The 19,982-nt window shown below is 40.3% G+C and overlaps 2 protein-coding genes across 6 annotated transcripts; one reads left to right on the top strand and one right to left on the bottom strand.

The window, feature by feature from the left end:
- Nucleotides 1-1,503: 1,503 nt before the first annotated feature.
- tmco3 (transmembrane and coiled-coil domains 3) lies at nucleotides 1,504-12,944 on the bottom strand. Of its 2 annotated transcripts, none has more exons than XM_084359259.1 (16): nucleotides 12,858-12,944; nucleotides 11,493-11,549; nucleotides 10,062-10,158; nucleotides 8,669-8,979; nucleotides 7,639-7,806; nucleotides 7,040-7,219; nucleotides 6,758-6,958; nucleotides 6,537-6,665; nucleotides 6,345-6,437; nucleotides 5,860-6,046; nucleotides 5,504-5,621; nucleotides 5,057-5,252; nucleotides 4,815-4,965; nucleotides 4,646-4,725; nucleotides 4,397-4,546; nucleotides 1,504-3,700 (listed from the first exon to the last, which is right to left on the bottom strand). In XM_084359259.1, the coding sequence occupies exons 4-16, from the start codon at nucleotides 8,921-8,923 to the stop codon at nucleotides 3,587-3,589; spliced, it is 2,022 nt and encodes a 673-aa protein (XP_084215385.1). In that variant the 5' UTR covers nucleotides 8,924-8,979; nucleotides 10,062-10,158; nucleotides 11,493-11,549; nucleotides 12,858-12,944; the 3' UTR covers nucleotides 1,504-3,586. The 2 variants fall into 2 exon arrangements, with proteins under 2 accessions (XP_084215385.1, XP_084215386.1); XM_084359260.1 differs by lacking the exon at nucleotides 12,858-12,944 and adding an exon at nucleotides 12,213-12,622.
- On the top strand, nucleotides 11,644-19,925 carry dcun1d2b (DCN1, defective in cullin neddylation 1, domain containing 2b). Of its 4 annotated transcripts, none has more exons than XM_084359306.1 (7): nucleotides 11,644-11,764; nucleotides 13,893-14,109; nucleotides 14,207-14,375; nucleotides 14,700-14,830; nucleotides 14,974-15,056; nucleotides 15,320-15,416; nucleotides 16,624-19,925. In XM_084359306.1, exons 2-7 carry the CDS (start codon nucleotides 13,935-13,937, stop codon nucleotides 16,704-16,706), a joined length of 738 nt encoding a protein of 245 aa, XP_084215432.1. In that variant the 5' UTR covers nucleotides 11,644-11,764; nucleotides 13,893-13,934; the 3' UTR covers nucleotides 16,707-19,925. The 4 variants fall into 4 exon arrangements, with proteins under 4 accessions (XP_084215432.1, XP_084215433.1, XP_084215431.1 ...); XM_084359307.1 differs by lacking the exon at nucleotides 11,644-11,764 and adding an exon at nucleotides 12,640-12,808; XM_084359305.1 differs by lacking the exon at nucleotides 11,644-11,764 and adding an exon at nucleotides 12,887-12,970.
- The last annotated feature ends 57 nt before the right edge of the window (nucleotides 19,926-19,982 follow it).

The raw sequence follows: 19,982 nt of genomic DNA, 5'->3' as shown, positions 1-19,982 counted from the left end.
AGGATCATCTGCAGATCAATAATGATGATTATCTAACAGCCTTTAAACAACTTGTATTCAACTTAACCCGACAGTCTAGGCCCAGCTGTGAATCTCTGTGCTGTGTGGTGCTTTTATTGAGATGATCTTGTTACGCTTCGCTGAGTGATTCATGAAGTTCTTTGTCTCCTAAATTTCAGGTTTCACCATAACAAAAAAAAAAAATCAAATCTACACATTTATTTATTGTTATGAAGCCTGACGCATGCTAACAAACTTAACATGTGTCTGTCTCCTCCTCCCTCCCTATACAAGTATAATTTTGTGAATGTTGGAGGGAAAACAAGATTTTTGAGGTGGATTTGGGATTAAAGCCACGCTGTAGAACATGTTATTATAATGTCACGACAAACTATTTCTAAATAAAATCTCATTCCACATTTTTGTTTGGCCTCAAGAGTTTTTGATGAGCTCAAGATTTAGGGGTGATTTATTTTTTTAATTAAGATCAACAAAACCAAAACTATTCTATTATAAAGCTGTTGTAAAAGCACTTCTACAAACCTATCCATGTACAGTCTGTTGTGTTTGTAATTGGCAGCCCCTGCTAATAGGATGATAATGATGATGAGGGTTCTCACAGATCTGCTGACTGCAGAGTTTGGGTGTTAACAGCTTACGCAGTGCAGGTGTGCTCGCATGTGCACCCACACAGACACGTGTCAGGCAGACGTTTTCCTTGAAAAAGATTGTTCTGCTGTGTGCTAACTAACAGGTTGATCACATCATGCAATACACCAATCAGCCACAACATTAAAACCACTGACAGGTGATGTGAATAACATCGATCATCTCATCACAATGTGATGTTCTGCTGGGAAACCTTGGGTGCTGCCATTCATGTGAATGCCACTTGACATGCACCACCCATCCAAACACTGTTGTGGACCAAGTACATCCCCTCATCACAACAACACTACCCGATGGCAGTGGCCCCCCAGCAGGACAATGTGCCCTGACACACTGCAAACACTGCTCAGGAACAGCTTGAGAAACACAATAAAGGGCCCAAGGTGTTGACCGGGCCCAGATCCCAATCTGATCGAGCAGCAGGTCTGATCCATGGAGGCCCCACCCCCCCCAACATACAGGACCCAGAGGATCCACTATAAAACGCCCTGGTGCCAGACACCACAGGACACCCTCAGAGGTCTTAAGTCCATTTCTTGACAGGTCAGAGCTGTTTTGGCTGCACAAGAGGAACCTTCACAATATTAAGTAAGTGGTCATAAAGTTATGCCTGATCGGTGTTTGTCCATTGGTCAGATTCTCGTTTTCGGTTTCAGTGCTGAGTTTATGAAAGATCAATGAAAATACAATGCTGCCTTCATCAGAAAGTACATGTATAGTGTAGAGAAATTCCAAAAAAGTTGGGACGCTGCATGACACATAAATGAAACAAAATGTGAGTTTGTAAAACCTTTTTGACATATACTCAATTGAAAACAGAATAAAGACAGTATATATATTTATTATATAGTTTATTATATATAGTATTTATGATTCTGCTATAATGTCTGACTTCATAAACTTCATTGATTTTTAAAAAAATAAATGCTTATTGTTTCACATCATGTCCCATTTTTTTTGGAACTGGCATTGTAACTATCAAGGGACACAAACTAACATTTATTTTGTGTTTTATCAAATAGTTCACCATTTTTTCCCTTGTAATCTAAATACTTAATCCTCTCTGAGGCTTCTAACGATCCTTTAAGTGAAACAATCTGAAAAGGAAAAATCACTTTTTGGATGAACGATTCATCCACACTTAAACTGTAATGTGTAATAAGAGGTTCACGAGGAGATGTTCATCTTAAGGGGTCATATGCCAAAAAGGTTGGGAACCACTGGATAAGAGGACTCTTACTGACACCTATAAAATAAAATACCATAGATTTGATTCAAAGTGTCCCTCTCTTATGTAGTTTTTTGTGTTAACAGTGATTAAAGTCGATTTTTATAATGCAACAGAGCTGAACCACAGTTTTAGTAACAAATGATCAATATTTTTTATAACATTGAACTTTTCTAGACCAAGCTACAAAATGTTTAACAGTGAAAAGACCGGAGACGGAAGTGAAAGCAGGATTTTGAAAATTCCAATATTACTTCTTTCTTTTAATAAATAAAAGAATAACAACTTAAAAACACACAAACATTTTGATGGTAACAGCGTTTCTTTGTGCCTGGAAGCGTGAGTCATGGCCACCAACAACAAGTATGTAAACACAATCCACTACACAAAGTAAAGAAAAATATCCCTCTGTCTTAATGCACTGCAGGAAAATGTAAAAAGATTACACACAAAACTAAATATAACATGAAAATAGCTACACACATACAGTTACATTGCACGTTATGGAAGATAAGACGAGGACATGTACAGTGTGAGATGTCACAGAGCTTCTCTCTCTCTCTATACACTCGTCAGAGTCTGGTTTTTAGTGCAGAGCAGTGTTTAGCAGGCACATGGTCAGTTTGACATTCAATGGTAACTAGTGCAGGATTTCTCTTTAAATCTAACATCAGTAAATACATTCTGATGACCGTTTTCTGTGTGAGCTGCTAATATTTCATTATCTTCATTTCTTACTTTTCACTATTGAGTACTATACTGGGGATTACATACAGCTGAATGGAGATCCTAAAAGTGAATAAATAACGACAGTTTGTTTTGTAGTCTTGTAGGAGGAGTTATTGTAGTTTTTAGGCAACTCTAAAACTGTCATCACAGATAAATTCACAGTAGTACAATGATTAAAATAAACTACCTTCTAATAAATACTGCAGATAGAGGGTTTCCACTTCAGTAAGAATCCAAAATTGCAATTGGCAATAATCTAGACATTATAATGTGAGATGGTCAACTATGTGGAACATTTAGGGAAATCTGAATCACACAAAACGTCATTTCACTTGTACATGAAAACGTAAACACGAAGTTAAACTGTCAGATTTGGTCACTGTGATGTTACAAGGAATAGAGAAAGTTCGGACGCAACTGATGGAAGGAAAAAAAAAAAAAAACATTTTCAACATAAAACAAAATCATTCACACAGACAGCGGAGAGAGAAATGATCTGTTGTTCCATATAATGTATAAGAAAGTACTTGTGCTTCTCTACTGAACAGTCACGATGATAAAAGATTATTGATTCTTGCTAAAAGAGTGAAGATAGATATTAGCTGAAATAATTTTAGGGTGTGTACAGTATCAGTAGCTATATGTAATCACTGTTGAGGAGCAGGTCATGGAGAGAAATGTAACAGATGATATACATGTATAGCAGAAGACCTTGTAACAGTCTGAAGGAGGCATTTCTGAAGACGTCAAAATGTAGCTGATGATGACGATGAAGCAGCGGATTGAGTCTGTCAACTCCAGAAGAAGAGGAAGAGGAAGATTTGGTCCAAAAGGCAGTGTCATGTTATTGTGTGCGTTACGATGACAGCCTTTCTGAATATCCGAATAAGACTTAACTTCTGCTTCTGCCAGCTTTGTTAGAGTCGCATCGGTAACCTTTCAGCCCTGAAGGCGCTCTGGTCATGTGATTGTTTTGCGTTCGGCCCGGGGAACCCATTTGTGTGTGGTGACTCTCCAGAGCACTGGCGCCAGCAGCAAACTGAGGGTGGTGACGCTGAGAACCAGCAGGTACACCTGCACAGAGAGAGATACTGGTGTCAGAGACTGAGATCATTCAGTTTCTATTTGGTTCATTCGAGACATCTTGTTGTTCACTAATTTTCCGAAAAGTACAGTCAACATGATCATTTTTACACCAAAGCTGAAGACCTTCAGCAGAAAGCTAATTAATCAGTCAAAACAATTGAGGGATTAGTCAAGTGACATAAAATGTATTGCAAACAATTATGATAAATCGATTTATCGTTACAGTGGATTAATCCAGCAAAACTGGCAAATATTCTCCAGGTTAAGCATCTCAAATGTGAGGATTTGTTGCTTTTCTGTGTTTTATATAATTCTGAATATTATTATTATTATATATATTGATTAAAATTGAATATTTTTAGTCAGACAACACAATCCATCTGAGAATGTCATCCTGGGCTCTCAGACCTCTGCCTTTTATCGATCAGATAACCAGTTGATTAATCAAGGAAATAATTGAAATCTATAATGACAATAGTAGTTAGTTGCTGCCCTACTTTATTTCACACAAGGCGGCAAATTAAAAATCAGTGGTAAGAAAAGCAAATGAGAAACACATTAACTGGACTGGAATAAAATAGATGAAACTCATTTCAGTAGTGAATATAAAAATGGACTGGGACACCTACGACTGTTTGAAGAATAAAATAACTGTCAGTATTTATATATCTAGTCATCACTGACCTCTCTGGAGATGATGCGAGCACGACGTGCGCGGCTGCTCAAGACAAAGGAGAATTCGCTGACCTGGGCCAGACCGGCTGACACGATCCACCGGATGTGTCGAGAGCCCGGCGGCAAGATCGCAGACAACACGAGTACGGCCATCGCGAACTGGGAGACAATGAGGAGTAAAGTGGAGAGAGTGGGGAGTGAGAGTCTGACAGGTGAACAGGAGAGAAGAAAGAGTAGAAAGAGAGAAAAAGTCTTTACCTTCATAATGACGAGCGAGAGCGTCAGCACCAGCAGAATGGTGAGCTCATACAGCACGAACGTCGGGAACACGTGGAGACCTGCAGCATCAGACCAACACACACACGATGAGTAAAGCCTCACTGTACAGAAGCTCAGATCTGTCATAAATTATCATGTTGGATCTGACCTATAGAGGCGAAGAAGATGATGGCAAGGAAATCTCGGATTGGCTCGATGCATCCCATGACCTCCGCTGTAACCATGTGACCCTGAGTGGACAGCAAAGCCCCAGCCAGGAAACATCCCAGCTCCATAGAAACATCCAGAAACTCTGTCGCCTACAGTGTCAGTCAGCGAGAGAAAAAAATCAACACAAACAGCTTCTTCACAACACAACATGGGAATAAATGATTGAAAGCAAAGTTTTACCGTCAGCATGAAAAAGACGAAAGCTGCCATCCCCAGCACCAGGATCTCCTTGTTGCCTTTGCTCTCAGCGTGCAGTTTCTTGTAATAGGGCCCGATTAGGAACGATTTGAGTAACAAACACAGCAGCAGCACAGCAGCCAGAGAGACCAGGACCTGGGCCAGGAGATACAACACACAGAGACTTCCAAACAGGAAGCTGTGTTTCACAAAGGAACAACAGATTTAGATGCTGTGTGTCTGTGCACAAATATAAACATGCAAAGGACAAAGAGGTTGCTTCGAAGTGCTGTATCGTAGGCAACCGGACTTGTTTCAGTTTCTTGAAGACGTTTCACCTCTCAGCCAAGAGGTCTGACAACAAGTCCAGTCCAGATATAGCACTTATTATAGAATTACCATTACCTGGATGACTGAGAACTGTCATCAACAACAAAGAGGCTCACTGACCTGCCCAAGTCTCCACTCTGTGCCTGGATCAGAGTCGGCATGACGGCAATGAAGAGACCGAGCTGAACATCCTGCATCACTAACATGCCGAGGAGGACGCTGCTGTAGTCCAGATCACCTGCCACACACAAACACACATACACACACAACTGACTAGCAGGTCTGAATACATACATTATTTAGTAATGCTTTGAGAATATACTATACTAAACAAATGAATGGGATATACATGTATTTCACTTTGTTACTACACAGCATTCAAAAGATTTGTTCCCTTGTTTCAGTGGTGACCTTGACTGAGTTGACACTATGATGCATATCTACGTTCATTTCTACGCACAGACGTACCTACATACCTTCTTTCTCCCCTCTGCTTCCTCCTGCTAAGAAGCGGGACACCAGTGGAGTGCTGGACAGGGACAGACAAGTGGAAATGAAGACAGTCTGTGTGGGTCGAATATACAGGACTTGTCCCCACAGCAAACCGGCCGCCACCATCAGCAGACTCAGGTAGCACGAGCCCTGGACTGATATCTTCCACACCTACACACAGAGACACACAAACACGCAGAGTTTGTATACAGTACACTGTCATTCACCCAAATCATGGAAGAAAGTATGTAACTTAATACTTTTATTGTAAAAAAAATAAAACTCTAATGAAAGAATAAGGTCAAAAACTAAAATATTCAGGGACGGGGAAATATTTTTAACTTGGAACAATACAGATATTTGCCAATTTTCAAGAAATGTTAACATAGGGACGAGCTACTGAGAATATAGATATAAATGTGATGGATGGCGGGAATAAAATTTAAGTCCCTTTCTGCAGGTTGTTCACCTTTCGAAGCCGCTCAGGTGAGAACTCCAGTCCCACCACAAAGAGAGTGAAGAACACACCTAACTCCCCCAGAGTCTCCACCTGGACCATAGACTGCAAGACAGAGAGACAGAGGCCGACATGAACAACCAGCAAAGTAATTTTAGACTCTTCAAAACAAACACACACACACACACACACACACAAACACACCTTGATGCTGTTGAGGCCAGAAGGGCCGAGTAGGACGCCGCAGATTATATATCCAAACATGGGAGGAAGACCGACCAGAGAGCAAATCCAACCACAGGGCAGGGACAACATCACCACCGACACCAAGTCCTGCACACACGATGCAAAAAACATGATTAAAGATTCAAAACAAATGAATGAAGCATCTCAACTTTTTATTCAGCCTGGAGGAACAAACTGACCTTGATGAAGTGATGGTCTGCTCTCGGCATCGTGGAGTCCCGTGGTTTGGTCAGGACGTACTGGTTGTTCTGCGAGTCGATGAGCATGCTCAGTCCCAGGTCATCCTCCACTTCCTTCTGCCGGGACTTGTTCTTCCTCTTCCCTCCACTCTCCTCATCATCCTCCACTCGCAACACGGCCTCCACATTCACTCCTTTCATCTAGACAACAGCGAGTATGAGGGTAAGTCCCGATAAGATGCTTTCATAGAAAAACAGGTGTATTCACATGTAATGTGCTACCTGTTTGTTGTTATCAAAGGCGTGCTCCTCGATCTCCTCCTCTAGCCGGTCTGCTGCCTTCCTGACGTCCTCCAGGATCTCGTCCAGCATGGACAGGGTCTTGTTCTGGGCTAAAGCGCTCTTCACAGCTTCCTGCTGGTGCTTCTCAGCAGCCACTAGCTCCACATACTCCTGTTCCTCCTGAACGGTGACAGCAGCGTGTTAGAAATGACAGGCATGTTAGCAGAGACACGTGTGGCAGTTAACACACGCAGGAGACTCACACTAAATACACTCATAGGACCAGTAACACACAATTATACATGATATTAGGGTTGGTAATCACAGAGCAACTCACGATGCAATAGAATGAATCACAATGTTTGTTTACAATAACGTTGGGGTAGAAAACCCTGCATCACACATTAGCTTTCATACAATTTAACTTTTCATCATGTTATTTCAAAGCATTTACATCTCATTCACTTAAAAGTATGTTTGATGCTTTCATATCTGATTAATAAAATCAATGTTGTGCTTCCAGAGCTTGTGATGGACATTTTGTACTATTTTTACTTATAAACTAAACAACTAATCAACCAAGGGGGACCACTGCTCACCTTTATAGCTGCCTCCCTGAGGGCCTCCAGCCTCTGCCTGCTGCTCTCCTTCATGTTGACCACGTCCCTGTAGTCTCCCTGCAGCGCCCTCTGCAGGCTGTGCACCGCCTGGAACACCAGGTGTTCGCTCTCATTCAGCTCCTTCTGGAAAACCTCCAGTGTGTGAACCTGAACGCAGACAAGGAGACAAATTTCTGTCATTAAACTATAAAATATCTGACGTCCTCTTTTACTGAAGCTCCTGTATATATATGGCTTTTGTCGTATGTCTCATGTCTTCATCAAAGATAGATTGGAAAGGATTAAGTCTGTGAAAGTCGGAGAACTCTGAGAAAAATAATCCACTTGATTTCACAATCAAGCAAATCGCCAAATTATCTCTTGTTCCATGTCCTCCAATGAATGAGTGTTTTCTGCTTTTGTCTGTTTTGTGTCTGAGTAAGTTTAATGTCTTTTGGTTTTGAGCAAAATCTGAAGATTAAAAGAAGTGTTTTTGAATATCATAACAGGCTTTGGATTAATCTATTGACTGATAATCATTAATGAAAACATTTAGTTACTTGCTTAGTTGTGGCTGTGGCTCTTGCTACTATATAGGTAAGGCCATACATGCATTGTTTGTTTTTAAAGCTCTGGAGAAGGCCCTCAGTGATATAAATATTGGCTTTTTTAATGACTTAGCCCCTACAATAAAGGATTGGCTTATATTTCCTTCCTCATTGTTGTATTTTCTTATATTCAAAGGGCCTGGATTGCCTTCTGGTTTGAGTTGATTGTTAGTTTCTGCTCTAATCTAACCAGGCCATTGGCTATCAAGTATGAAATATGAACATGGAGGCTATTATTGTCGAACTATTGTGCCAACAGGAATGTGTCAACACGCAGACAGACAAAGACACCACACTGAAGACTTACAGACCTTGTGTCTCACACACTATGTACTTCACCAGCCCATGAATATGCAGCTAAACATCCACTAACAAATCACTGCTTTATGATCCAAATTAAGAGCCTTTGCTCCGTTTGCTACCTGGAATTGCCTCTCGGGCTCTGACAGGGCCTGGTCTCGTCCAACAGCATCGGCGGCGGCTGCCAGCTTCTTGACAACCACATTCTTCTGACGCAGGAGACCCACCAGCCGCTTGCAGTTGCTGGCCACCCAGCTGTGGCCGTGTGTGGCCCCTTTGCTCCGATAAAGTTTGATGGCGTGCTGGGCCACCTGGTCCTTCTGCAGCACGAGTGCCCCCGCCGTGCCGAAGCACAGCAGCCAACATACAACCTGCATCCAAACCTCTACTTCTGTCTTCACCCGAGGGTGGAGATCAATAAAGAGAGAGAGACCTGACAGACAGATGACAGCAGGAAGGACATGGTCGTTACAAAGATCAACAGAAAAAGGAACAATAACGAGGAGATTACAGTGATACATATTGTCTGTACTCAAATAGTAAAGCTTCAAGTCAGAAGAGTTTTAATTACAGTGATTTGTTTCTCTTAATGTCAACAAATCCCATTAAAAGGCAAAAACCAACAACTGAATTGATCATCCTAACAAGTAGTGCCTGTGTATCCAAAGCTTGATATAGCTAAATTCATTTGTGCCATGATAGAGCTCAGCTGTAAAAAAACTAACAAAAAAAAAAACTATTTAAAAACACATAATAGCTCCACAGTTTTGCACTGGTGAGTTAGGGTTATAAAATATTAAATATTCGCTATCTCACCAAGTCTTCAGCTAAAAATAGTCCCAAAACACAAATATTTCCAAAAAACTCCAGTGTTTTACAGCTGTTTCCAGCAAGTTTTCTTTAAATCAAAGTACATATTTGTTTTTTAGGGTCAACGTCTTCAACAGGTAAAAATTAGTGTGGTGCTGAGAGCCATTGATAGGGCGGGGAAGTAGGAAAATCAAAAGATTGACTAACACATTGTTTGTTGTGGTCTTTTCATGGGATTTGTTAATAATAACACATTTATAGAAATAACTGATTTGCCAGACATGCCTTTTAAACCAAAGATAATGACAGTATTAATACTAAAATTTGATATTGATAATCCTTTTTTATGTGAGCTACACTGGGCATTTATGCGCTCTGTGCTTCTTACTTAAGTCACCTCAAGAGACGCTTTAATCTCTGGCTGAAAGCTTCAGCAACAGCTGTGTGCACACACCTGTGGCCTGTCCGACTGGATGCTTTAAGTAGCTAATAGCACCTTGTCATGCTGTATTAAGTGCTCTTGGCTTGACTGAGCACGTCACATATACAGTATAAATTCCAGTAGGGCTATTTTGTCTACACCTAATGTGTTGTGGCATTTCCCCCGTGCCTAGAATAACAAGTGTGCCAAATTAAGAGCCTAATATGTTTCTACAACAGCGTAATGACTGAATGCATTCAACTCATTAAAAAGCTGGACCGCACCTTTGTGAGCATGAGTCGAACTGAAGGATGTTTACTTTCCAAACTGCTCCGGTGTCCTGCTTGATATGTCTTGACTGCAGCTGCTCCGCTACTGTTGCTAGAAATCAAAAACACAACAGCAAACAGTGGATTAATCTATAATTTAATAAACTGATCGTAACATTGATTTGTATCAAAGAACTTAATCTGAAAAAATCTTAATCTTGAGCATTTTGTGGGAGATTAATGCGCAAGCCATGCCTTTAACTGTGGTGACAGGCTTAGGTACATCAAAATAAATCAGGAAACCAATATATGACTGTGCGTCAGCGAGCTTGGCAACTTTTTCCAACTCATTCATGTGAGGATATTCACTGTTATATCGATTTACGATATCTCGATTATGAAAATTCACCACGATCAACTTATTGTTTTAATGATTCAAATCTGCAAAGTAACTACAAAATAAAGCTATCAAATAAATGTAGAGGAGTGAAAGTATAAAACAGTAGAACATTACTTAAAGGTGCATTATGTAGTTTGGGGGAAGAAATTTGAATGAACTCTTCATTGACTGTTGTTTTTTACACCTAAACAAAGTCTCTGTTGTCATGACTGAATAAACTGAGTTTAAAGGACAACGCAATTTCTTACTGTTTTACTTTGTTTATATTTGGCGGACCCTGCCACCTTCCTAGCTTCAAACTGTGTTCTGAGGACCTTATTGTCCTCTGAGAAAAGCTTCTTTATTCAGTTATTGAATTATATAAATGCATTTCTGTGTTTATATTCTAAATATTAGAAATCCGAGTTGGAATTTCTTCTCCAAAACTACACAGTGTCCCTTTAAGTACAGCACCTGAGTGAACTGTAGTTAGTTATGTAACTACACCGGTTACACTGATTACTCTACATTTTTATTGTTACTGCGAGTGCATACCTGTTCCACATATCTGTTACTGGTTCTACTTGATTACTAATAATCAACCCCGACAGAAGCATCTTGCTCGATACCTAAACCTCAGCTGTTAAAGTAATATAATGTGTAAGTGACCTATATCAACACTCAAGTAGTAAAATGTAATTAAGTAAAATTGTAATCAAGTACATATACTTGTTTTTTTTTAGTTTCCACCACTAATGTTTGACTGGCTCTGAGTTTTGGTAACTAAAATACCTGCAGGGTTTCTCTATACTGATGGACAAACATGTAAATGCAGCTTCAGTAGGAAAACAAATGTCATCCCTACAATGGAAGTCAAAGAAATCATGACAGCAGACACACACACACACACACACACACACACACACCCCAGACATGAATCACACACCAGGAAGCAGCACAGGGTCGTGTAATTAAATACATGTTCAATGTCCCAAACACAGATTTCTCCACCCTTTACACTTGAGCACATCAATGGAAACAGAAACAAAGAGAAAGGCTGCAACTACCTGCGAAATATGAATGCTGTCCTGGCTCTCAGCTCCACTCCACGACTGAAGGAGAAGCTGAAGAAGAAGAAGACGGGAACAATCATGCTGTTGTACCGCACCACCACCGACACCCCTCCTCCTGTGCCACATAGCTGCAGCCAGCGTCGATGCAGTCAGTCAGGCAGGCGTTCACCAAATTACTTCGCGACCAACTTCATGTTTACCTCGATCTTCAACCCTCGGTAACACTATTCGTGCTAGCAATGGGATGCTAACCTTACTTCGCCCAGGTAGGCACGTTGTTACTAACTAAACCCCCATAAAAACTCGGACCAGTTTTAGTGTGTATAAAGTTCAACCTGTGTTCTGGTCCGGGGCTGTAAGTAAAGCTAAGTTAGCCCTCAATTCCAGGGCTGTCAGACCAGCTCCAGCCAGCTGAGTACACACACTCCCATGACACAAGCTAACACAACTTTGCTAACAGTAACCTAGCTAAGTAGCTGTCGCGTGCGTTACTAACGGACACTTTTCTGGAAACAGCCGTGTCTAAATGTATCGTTGACACAAACTGCGGCTGAAATTGAACAGAAAGTGCACGGTTTTCTGTGAATAATCGCGTCGATTTAACTTTAATCCACCTTTAAATTACTTCCGAAACATCGTTAACAGCTTTGATATGGGATTTGTAGTTTTCAGATGTTAGCTAGCTGTCACTGCTACAGTGTCAAGTGCACTTACTGTAAGTTATGACGGCTAGCTTTCCAATTTCGCCTAATTTTAATGGCTGCTTAACGTTATACATTTTCGTTTACACAAACAACAACATCGTTTGAGTCAAAAAGTTAAAAGCTCAGTTTCATCGGCTGTCTTGGTCAAAACTTTTGTAACCAACAGTTTGATGTAAAACTACAAAGTGACCTTTTCCTCTTAATGTATGTCAGTTGAAGCACTTTGAGAACAAATAAATAGTTTAAGTCTATTAATAAAGAAAGCTGTTAAGATAAAGGTATTCAAAACACGGCCTGTGGGATTACAGCGCTCCAGGACAACATTTCCCATGATTCCAGTGGCCCTACAGTAGCGCAGTTCTCCTCCCGCATGCGCAGAAGCGATAATTGGATATCAAGTGGGCCAAAACAGCGTGTGATAAAATGGTAGGTAAGATTAAATAAGAGAAACCGGGGCAATGCTTTAGCTCCGTTAAACAAGTCCACAGACCGGTATCGGCTGTCATTGACGTTCAGGGGACACACCGATACGGGGGATCGGGGTGTCCTCAGCCAAGTGTCGCATTGTCAGGGTGATGTGTGTCGGGAATATGAGGGAAATGGAAGGTCAGTTGTTGGTATTTTGAGATCGGACACCCGCACTTGCGGCACGTACCTTTCCCTTTTTGGTAACTCGCCTGCGCTGCTTGCCCCGGGTCAGGAGAGAGCCTGCAGGATCAGACGTCCCCTCCCTGGGAAAACTGGGTCGCCTAACACTGGCCTGTCATGGTGAATTTGCTGTTTGATGATCGGGTGGGTCAGGTCTGCAGTTCTGCAAAGACGTGCAGTCCTCCCCGACGAGTGTGTAGATTAAATCAACCCGAGGAGGTATCTTTGTGGTGCAGCTGGAAGTGTCGGTGTTTGTCGTCTTCTGTAATGCACTTGTACTAACATTCAGGCAGTTGCACGCCTGCAATGAGTCTTACTTTTTAAAAAAAAATTTTTTTTTTTACTGTATGCACATATATCAGATCCTATAGACATGGCACGTTTTATTGAAGTATATTTGGATACAGAAACTTGCTTCCAGCTTGGAAGTTTAAGTGGAAATCTAAGCAATGCACTTTTAATCTAATGCTCAGAAAGTTCAGGCCATGTGTTGTATGTAGAAATGTTGATGTGCAGCCTCAACTCCACGTTCATGTCTCTGTATCTGATGCACCCAAGGCTGGATTACCAACCGGGCGAAGCAAGCATCTGTCCCAGGGCCCCAGACCGTCCATGGTCCTGGAGGTCCCAGATCATGTGTGGATCAGTTGCTTGTTTAGCAATATGCACAATAAAAAGTTAAATGTTTTACATTTAACATAACCATAAAGCTCTGTGTTAAAATGAAACTTCAATCAATAAATATTTCACTTGATATTGTGCTTATACATTGCATATTCTTAACACATCTGTATGTAAACAACTTGTCACAAAAGGACACAAAGCAGAGTATTTCAGAGTTTCTGTAAATATCGTAATTATTCGACTCCCTAATATCAGTATCGGTGTAGGCCCCAAAAATCCAGTATTGTTCGGGCTCTAGTTTTCCGATAACAGCTGTTTTCTGAGCAGAATGGTTGGGGTAGTATGTGTAACAGGAGCCCACAGCACTAACAGGTTAGTCCAGCCCTTGGTTAACCTGTGTGCCCTGTTTGACTTCCAGCACAAGTTGAAGTCATCGCAGAAGGACAAGGTTCGGCAGTTCATGTCCTTCACACAGGCCGGGGAGAGGACAGCCGTGTACTGCCTGACGCAGAATGACTGGAAACTAGAAGTCGCGACAGACAACTACTTCCAGAATCCAGACCTCTACTACAAGGAATCCATGAAAACCTCAGTGGACCGCAAGAAGCTGGAGCAGCTCTACAACAGATACAAAGGCAAGTTTATCAAGTTTAAAAATGAATGCAATGCAATCAGCAAAGAATGCCTCTTACACTTCAGCACTGTTATGCTGACTCTCAGCTGTATTTGCAGACCCACAGGATGACAATAAGATCGGCATCGATGGGATCCAGCAGTTCTGTGATGACCTGACTCTGGATCCAGCTAGCATGAGCATACTTGTGGTGGCGTGGAAGTTCAGAGCGGCCACGCAATGCGAGTTCAGCAGGAAAGAGTTCCTGGATGGCATGTCTGAGCTCGGGTAAGCAACACTCATACTGACAAATACAATATTGATCCAAGGTGATACTGCAGTCTTTACACATTATTATTCATTTTTGGGTGAAATTATCCTTTAATGAGCAGTAAGAAGTTGTTTGTTCAATATTGTTGTGTTTTGTGTGAGCACAAATATTGAATCTTAAACTGTATATTTCTTTTAAATGTGAGTCCTAGAAGAATTAAACATTTTGTGTCACATACTTAATTTACATGATAAGACACCTAAGACTTCATATCGTGCCAGTTTGTGTGTGCTGTTCACCACAACTCATGATAACAGGATTGTTTTTAATGTCTCTTTCAGCTGCGACAGTCCTGAAAAACTCAAGGCGATCCTCCCCAGACTCGAGCAGGAGCTCAAAGACACGGGGAAGTTCAAAGACTTCTACCAGTTTACCTTCAATTTTGCGAAGAACCCCGGCCAGAAAGGTTTAGGTAAGCATTTAGAAAACATATGAACATGTAAAATATGGTTTTGAAGGTGCAGATCAGTTTAAAAGTATTTTCACCTGGATTTACTTTATTTGAAAATGTGAATAACAAAATATTTAAATATGTCTCTCTTCTTTGTTTCCTAGACCTAGACATGGCTGTTGCTTACTGGAATCTAGTTCTCACAGGTCGCTTCAAGTTTTTGGATCTTTGGAATCGTTTCCTGCTGGTGAGAGCTGACATTTTTGTTTTCACCCGGTTATTTTAAATCCCTTCACATTTTGTCCATCCAGTGTGCATACTGCATATAAAGGAGCAAAACTATTAGAAACACATTACGGTCGAATACAACACAAGTGACACATTTCTGGCTCAACAACTACTCGGTTTCATAAAGTCTATATTTATTTCCAGACTGTTCAATTTATTTCTAAGAAATATCGGTCACTTCTAATATTCTCATCACTACAAATGTTTCTGTGCTGCATTCAGGAGCATCACAAGCGCTCAATTCCCAAGGACACGTGGAACCTCCTTCTGGACTTTGGAAATATGATTGCAGACGACATGTCGAACTACGATGAGGAAGGTGAGATTATAATTAAGTTTCTTCAGGGTAAAGGATAAAGGTCTGTCCATGCGTATACACTCTGTGGTTGATTCCTCAAATCAAATCAATTTTATTTATATAGCCCAAAATCACAATCACATTGCCTCAGTGGGCTTTACAAACTGTACAGTGGACAACATCCTCTGTCCTTAGACCCTCGATTCGAGTGAGGAAAAACTTGCCATATTGACCCTTTTAACAGGGAAAAAAAAAAGATGGAAGAAACCTCAGAAAGAGCCACAGAGGAGGGATCCCTCTCCCAGGACGGACGGACATTTAATAGATGTCGCGTGTACAGAACAGAACAACAAAATCACAATTTACAAGTTGCACTGACGGAATATCTGATACAAATTATAACATATGTAAAGTGTAAGGATCCAGGAGACGACTGAGCAACAAAGAACATTCATTGATCACATAAAGCTGCATGCGGATGATTCAATCAGACGTCCTGATTAACTCAGACTGCAGTAAATGTCAAGTCAGAGTAAGATCTTACAACTCTATGTATGTTAATGCCATGTGATGAACTGCACTTCACCTTTAACTGGCTGGAACAAATGTCATAACTTTTATGTTTGAAGCTTCTCTTGAGGTTTTCTAATGAAACCTTGCCATCATATTTTATGTAAAGTAATTTATCAATTACCTAAACGCTTTTTAATTCAAACGTGTTGTATTGACCGTCATGTTTTTATGTTGTAGACCAAAACATGAAAATATCTTAAGCTTGTGCCCACCACAGACCTCATTTCAGGCATTTAACCAAAAAAAACCTATTCAAAAAACCCCATTGACTTTGAGACGAGAGAACACGGTGCTAGAGCCAAGATGTTTTTTGTTGTTATTTCTGGTTATATGAATGTAATTTCTGGTGCTGATAGATTGCTGCCTGTTCATACAGGTTTTGACTTTTGGACTTTATGACGCTTTGAAGATATTGGAAATGTTTGAATCACACAAGTTGGAAACAATCTTACAACAATCCTCTTTCTCTTGTTATAAACTCTATGCCTCACAGAAGGGAGGAGACACACAGTAGGTTTGACTCCGCCAGCTGTGGGCACCTGTAAATGTTTAGTGTCCCAACCACCACATTGTTGGATCATTGCCTCGATGTACTAAGTCATTACAGATCTAAGATGAGATGTAAGTAATATTCAGTGTTTTTCTGTCTCCACAGGGGCGTGGCCTGTCCTCATAGATGACTTTGTGGAGTTTGCTCGGCCGATTGTGACGGGGAGTAGTAAGCGCAACATGACATAGTGTTTTGTCCCAGCATCATGCAGCGGATGGAGTTTATGTTTCTCCCAATTTTCTTTTTTTGAATGAGGATTTTCATACAAACAAGCCAAAAAGAGACTACTTCTCAACAGGCCTGACTGCAGCTTGCCGTTAAGATTGTTCTTCCAACTGCATAAAGATGCCTTGGCTGGGGAGTGACCTGGAACAGCCGATCAGAGAGGAAAGCAGGAAGGGAATCAACAAGAGAGAGATGATGTTTGTTTTATTGTCTGCTGGCAAGGACAGATTTTATAATTGCAATATGGAAACGATGGGTACCCTAAAACTCATCACCCGACGGCGAATCACCAACGGGTTTGGCTTTGAACTGCTGCTGTGGACTCTGCTCACCAGCCTGCACCCTTGGCACAATGAGGAGGGACGGTCACGGTGAACCTTCAGCACACGCAGAGGATTAAGTTATAGATGCAGTAGGATGTGGCCTCTTACGTTGTCAATTGTGAATGGAACAGTCCGTTAAAATCTGCATGTTTTCGTCAGCTAGAGTGAAGCAGTGCCATGGATGTGAAAAAATCAATTACATTATTTTCACTGAGATTTGCGAATGTGTAGCTCTCTAACAATCACACTGAGAGCAGAGAGAGTGTGCCTGCTCATCATTGTATGTGTGCGTGTGTGTGTGATTTTTGGGGTGGGGGTTTAAACATATTGCCTCTTTTACAATACAATGCTCAATATTTTCATTTGGTTTTATTATGAGTAGAAGTTAAGAAATGATGATTCGCCCTACCTGAGCAGCAGTGAGAAGTTCAGATCCACACTGAGACAGAGCAGCATGCTTTTTGAGCTCAGCACCAGCAGATTTTGTTACAGTTGTCAAACACTGTACACACATATGAATACGAATACATTTGGCTTTAGGGGAATGAAAATATACATCTGAGAAAACAGGTAAAGACATGTATATCATGATTAGTACATAAGAAGCATTTAGGATCCTCATTTTTAAAATGCTACTCAAGCATTTTGTTGACTTTAGTTGTGACCTGCTGTACACACAAAGAGAAACTGACTGGCACATTGACTGTTTTCTATTACCCAGGTAATGACAGTGACATGCCAACTCTACAAACTGCACTGATTTACCGCTTTTTTCTGTTTTAGGTTGTTTTTTTTGTTTTTGTTATCAGGCAGCACTGTATACAGCGACAGAGCCACTCAGTTTACACACAGTAGGTTCACTTACATACTAAACTTTTTAACGTACACATCCCAGCCAGGAGTATTTTGTTTACACTGTTTGAGGTTTTAGTCTGCTGCTTTTCATGGATTAGGAACTGCAGTGCGATTGTTATGGAGGACTGAAACAGTCAAAATCAAAGAAAAAAAATTGTTGTTTGTTGTTTAATTGTTTTTTTTTGCTGTTAAACATCAATAATATGCTTTATAAACCATTTATTAAGCAATTGTTACAGTTTGTACACATCAGCTGCAATGATCCAAATCAATGAACTACACAGTATTTATTATATTAACCATTTACAAAGCATTTTAAACATCAGTTGCAACTTTAAATTAAACAATTGCTTAAGAAATGGCTTATAAAATATTTCATTGTTAACAGTGAAAAAACTATTAACTACAGTTCAATTAACTATGAATCAGAACTGCAATGGTATGTGATTTTCACGGTACGATAATCTTTCGAAAATATCATGGTTTAATGGTAGGATTGTATGTGTTCTTATGAATAGTATTATTATTTACAATGGCCCTTAAAGCAATGAAAACAAGGTTTTTTATGATTTCACAAACTATTATATCCTAACAGACCGAATAAATCTTGACATAAATGTGAAATATATTTATATTTAATAACACTAACATGGTAGAATTAAATACCTTAAATTAGCAAATGTACACGATACGATAATCGTCAGTTGTCGTGGCACAGCATAAAACGACATATCGCTACAACCACACTAAAAGTCTACCATTTATTAATGATGGATATTATCAAGTGTTACCAAACTGATAAATACAATGGAAAATAAAAACCAGAAGCAAATTTAAACAGAAATGTCAATTTGTCACATTTTATACAGTCATTAATACCTGCATGTATTTATTTTTCAACATTATTTTTGCTCATTTAATGGCATGTTGATTTATTTATTGAGCCATTTATTGATGTCTTCATTTTGGATTTTGACTGTTCCTGTTTCCAAGAACTACGACAGAGAAAAGTTTAGGAGTGCTGCTTGTGCTGCCACCTAGAGGCATCTGTGCAGTATAGCATTTCTCAATCCCAGCTGCATGTTGTCACGAGTATACGAGAACTGACTCAGCTGTGATGATGGACGTGGTCAGAAAACTTGAGCCTTTTATTCCACAAAGGGCCGTGCAGCAATGCTCTTCCTCCATAAATTTAGTGTTACTCTATATGTGTCATAAACACTAATCAGCTCTGTGTTCGCTAAAGAGTGTGACAGAAGGTAGAGCTCAGGTACCAGTCGTCCTCTCCCAGTCAGAAGTCATGCTTTCTGTTTCCAAACAGCAACAAACTATGCTATCTTTGTCTAATTGTTGTCATGATAAACCGTTTGTGTTAAGATCAGGATGGATTATTTCCCCAGTGTATTACTCTGTCCTGTCAACATCTAACTACAGGGGAAATAATCACCTTTTGTTTTCTTTTAAGCTGACAAATTTGTGTTTAAGTTCTCATATTTATGTCAAATGAAGTCAGACATAAACGATGGTGCCGTGCATGAACTTGATTTCTGTCCCAGATTGAATGCAGACGAGCGGCAAAGAATCCAGCTTCCTCGCGGCTGTTAAATAGTCTCTGCGGGAGCTGGTAAATGTGTGATGTTGTTCATCCTTGTGACTGAGCAACTTAGATATGTGTTGGTGCAATGAAATATCCCATATTAAGTGTTTCTGACTGTCACAACAGTGAGATGGTGTGAAAGCTTCTACATTGTTCTTTGAGATCTGACGTCTGTGATTCAGGAGCGAGAACATATTTCAGTATTCAGTTTGATAAATTTGGTACGTTTTTATTTGTCAAATGTGTGGTCAGCTGTTTCTAGTCATGCAGATCATTCTTATCGAAACAGTATTATTTTCGCTGTCCAGAAAACAGGTATTTACAGAATATTATGGTTTGTCACAGAAGCAAATCGTACATTGTTTTCTTTAAGAAAGTTGTCAATAAAGCATGTTGTTTTTAACAGTCTTGTGAACAATGTTCTTCTATCTTCCAAGTGCAGCAGTTAGTCTGTTGAAAGTTTA

This window comes from Pagrus pagrus, assembly GCF_965226575.1.
Source record: "Pagrus pagrus genome assembly, chromosome: 1".
Classification (NCBI taxonomy): Eukaryota; Metazoa; Chordata; class Actinopteri; order Spariformes; family Sparidae; genus Pagrus; species Pagrus pagrus.
This window is presented reverse-complemented; position numbering and strand designations above follow the sequence as displayed.

Bases quoted from the DNA above. Each gene is read 5' to 3' on its own strand.
- tmco3 (XM_084359259.1), bottom strand. From the start codon at position 8,923: ATGCAGGTTGTATGTTGGCTGCTGTGCTTCGGCACGGCGGGGGCACTC. The intron at 4,966-5,056 runs GTAAAACTTTGC...CTGACACTGTAG, and splicing joins TCGTCTTTTTCATGCTGACG to GCGACAGAGTTTCTGGATGT. The intron at 4,726-4,814 runs GTCAGATCCAAC...CTGATGCTGCAG, and splicing joins CATCTTCTTCGCCTCTATAG to GTCTCCACGTGTTCCCGACG.
- dcun1d2b (XM_084359304.1), top strand. From the start codon at position 12,968: ATGGTGAATTTGCTGTTTGATGATCGGGTGGGTCAGGTCTGCAGTTCT. The intron at 14,110-14,206 runs GCAAGTTTATCA...CTGTATTTGCAG, and splicing joins GCTCTACAACAGATACAAAG to ACCCACAGGATGACAATAAG. The intron at 15,417-16,623 runs GTGAGATTATAA...CTGTCTCCACAG, and splicing joins GTCGAACTACGATGAGGAAG to GGGCGTGGCCTGTCCTCATA.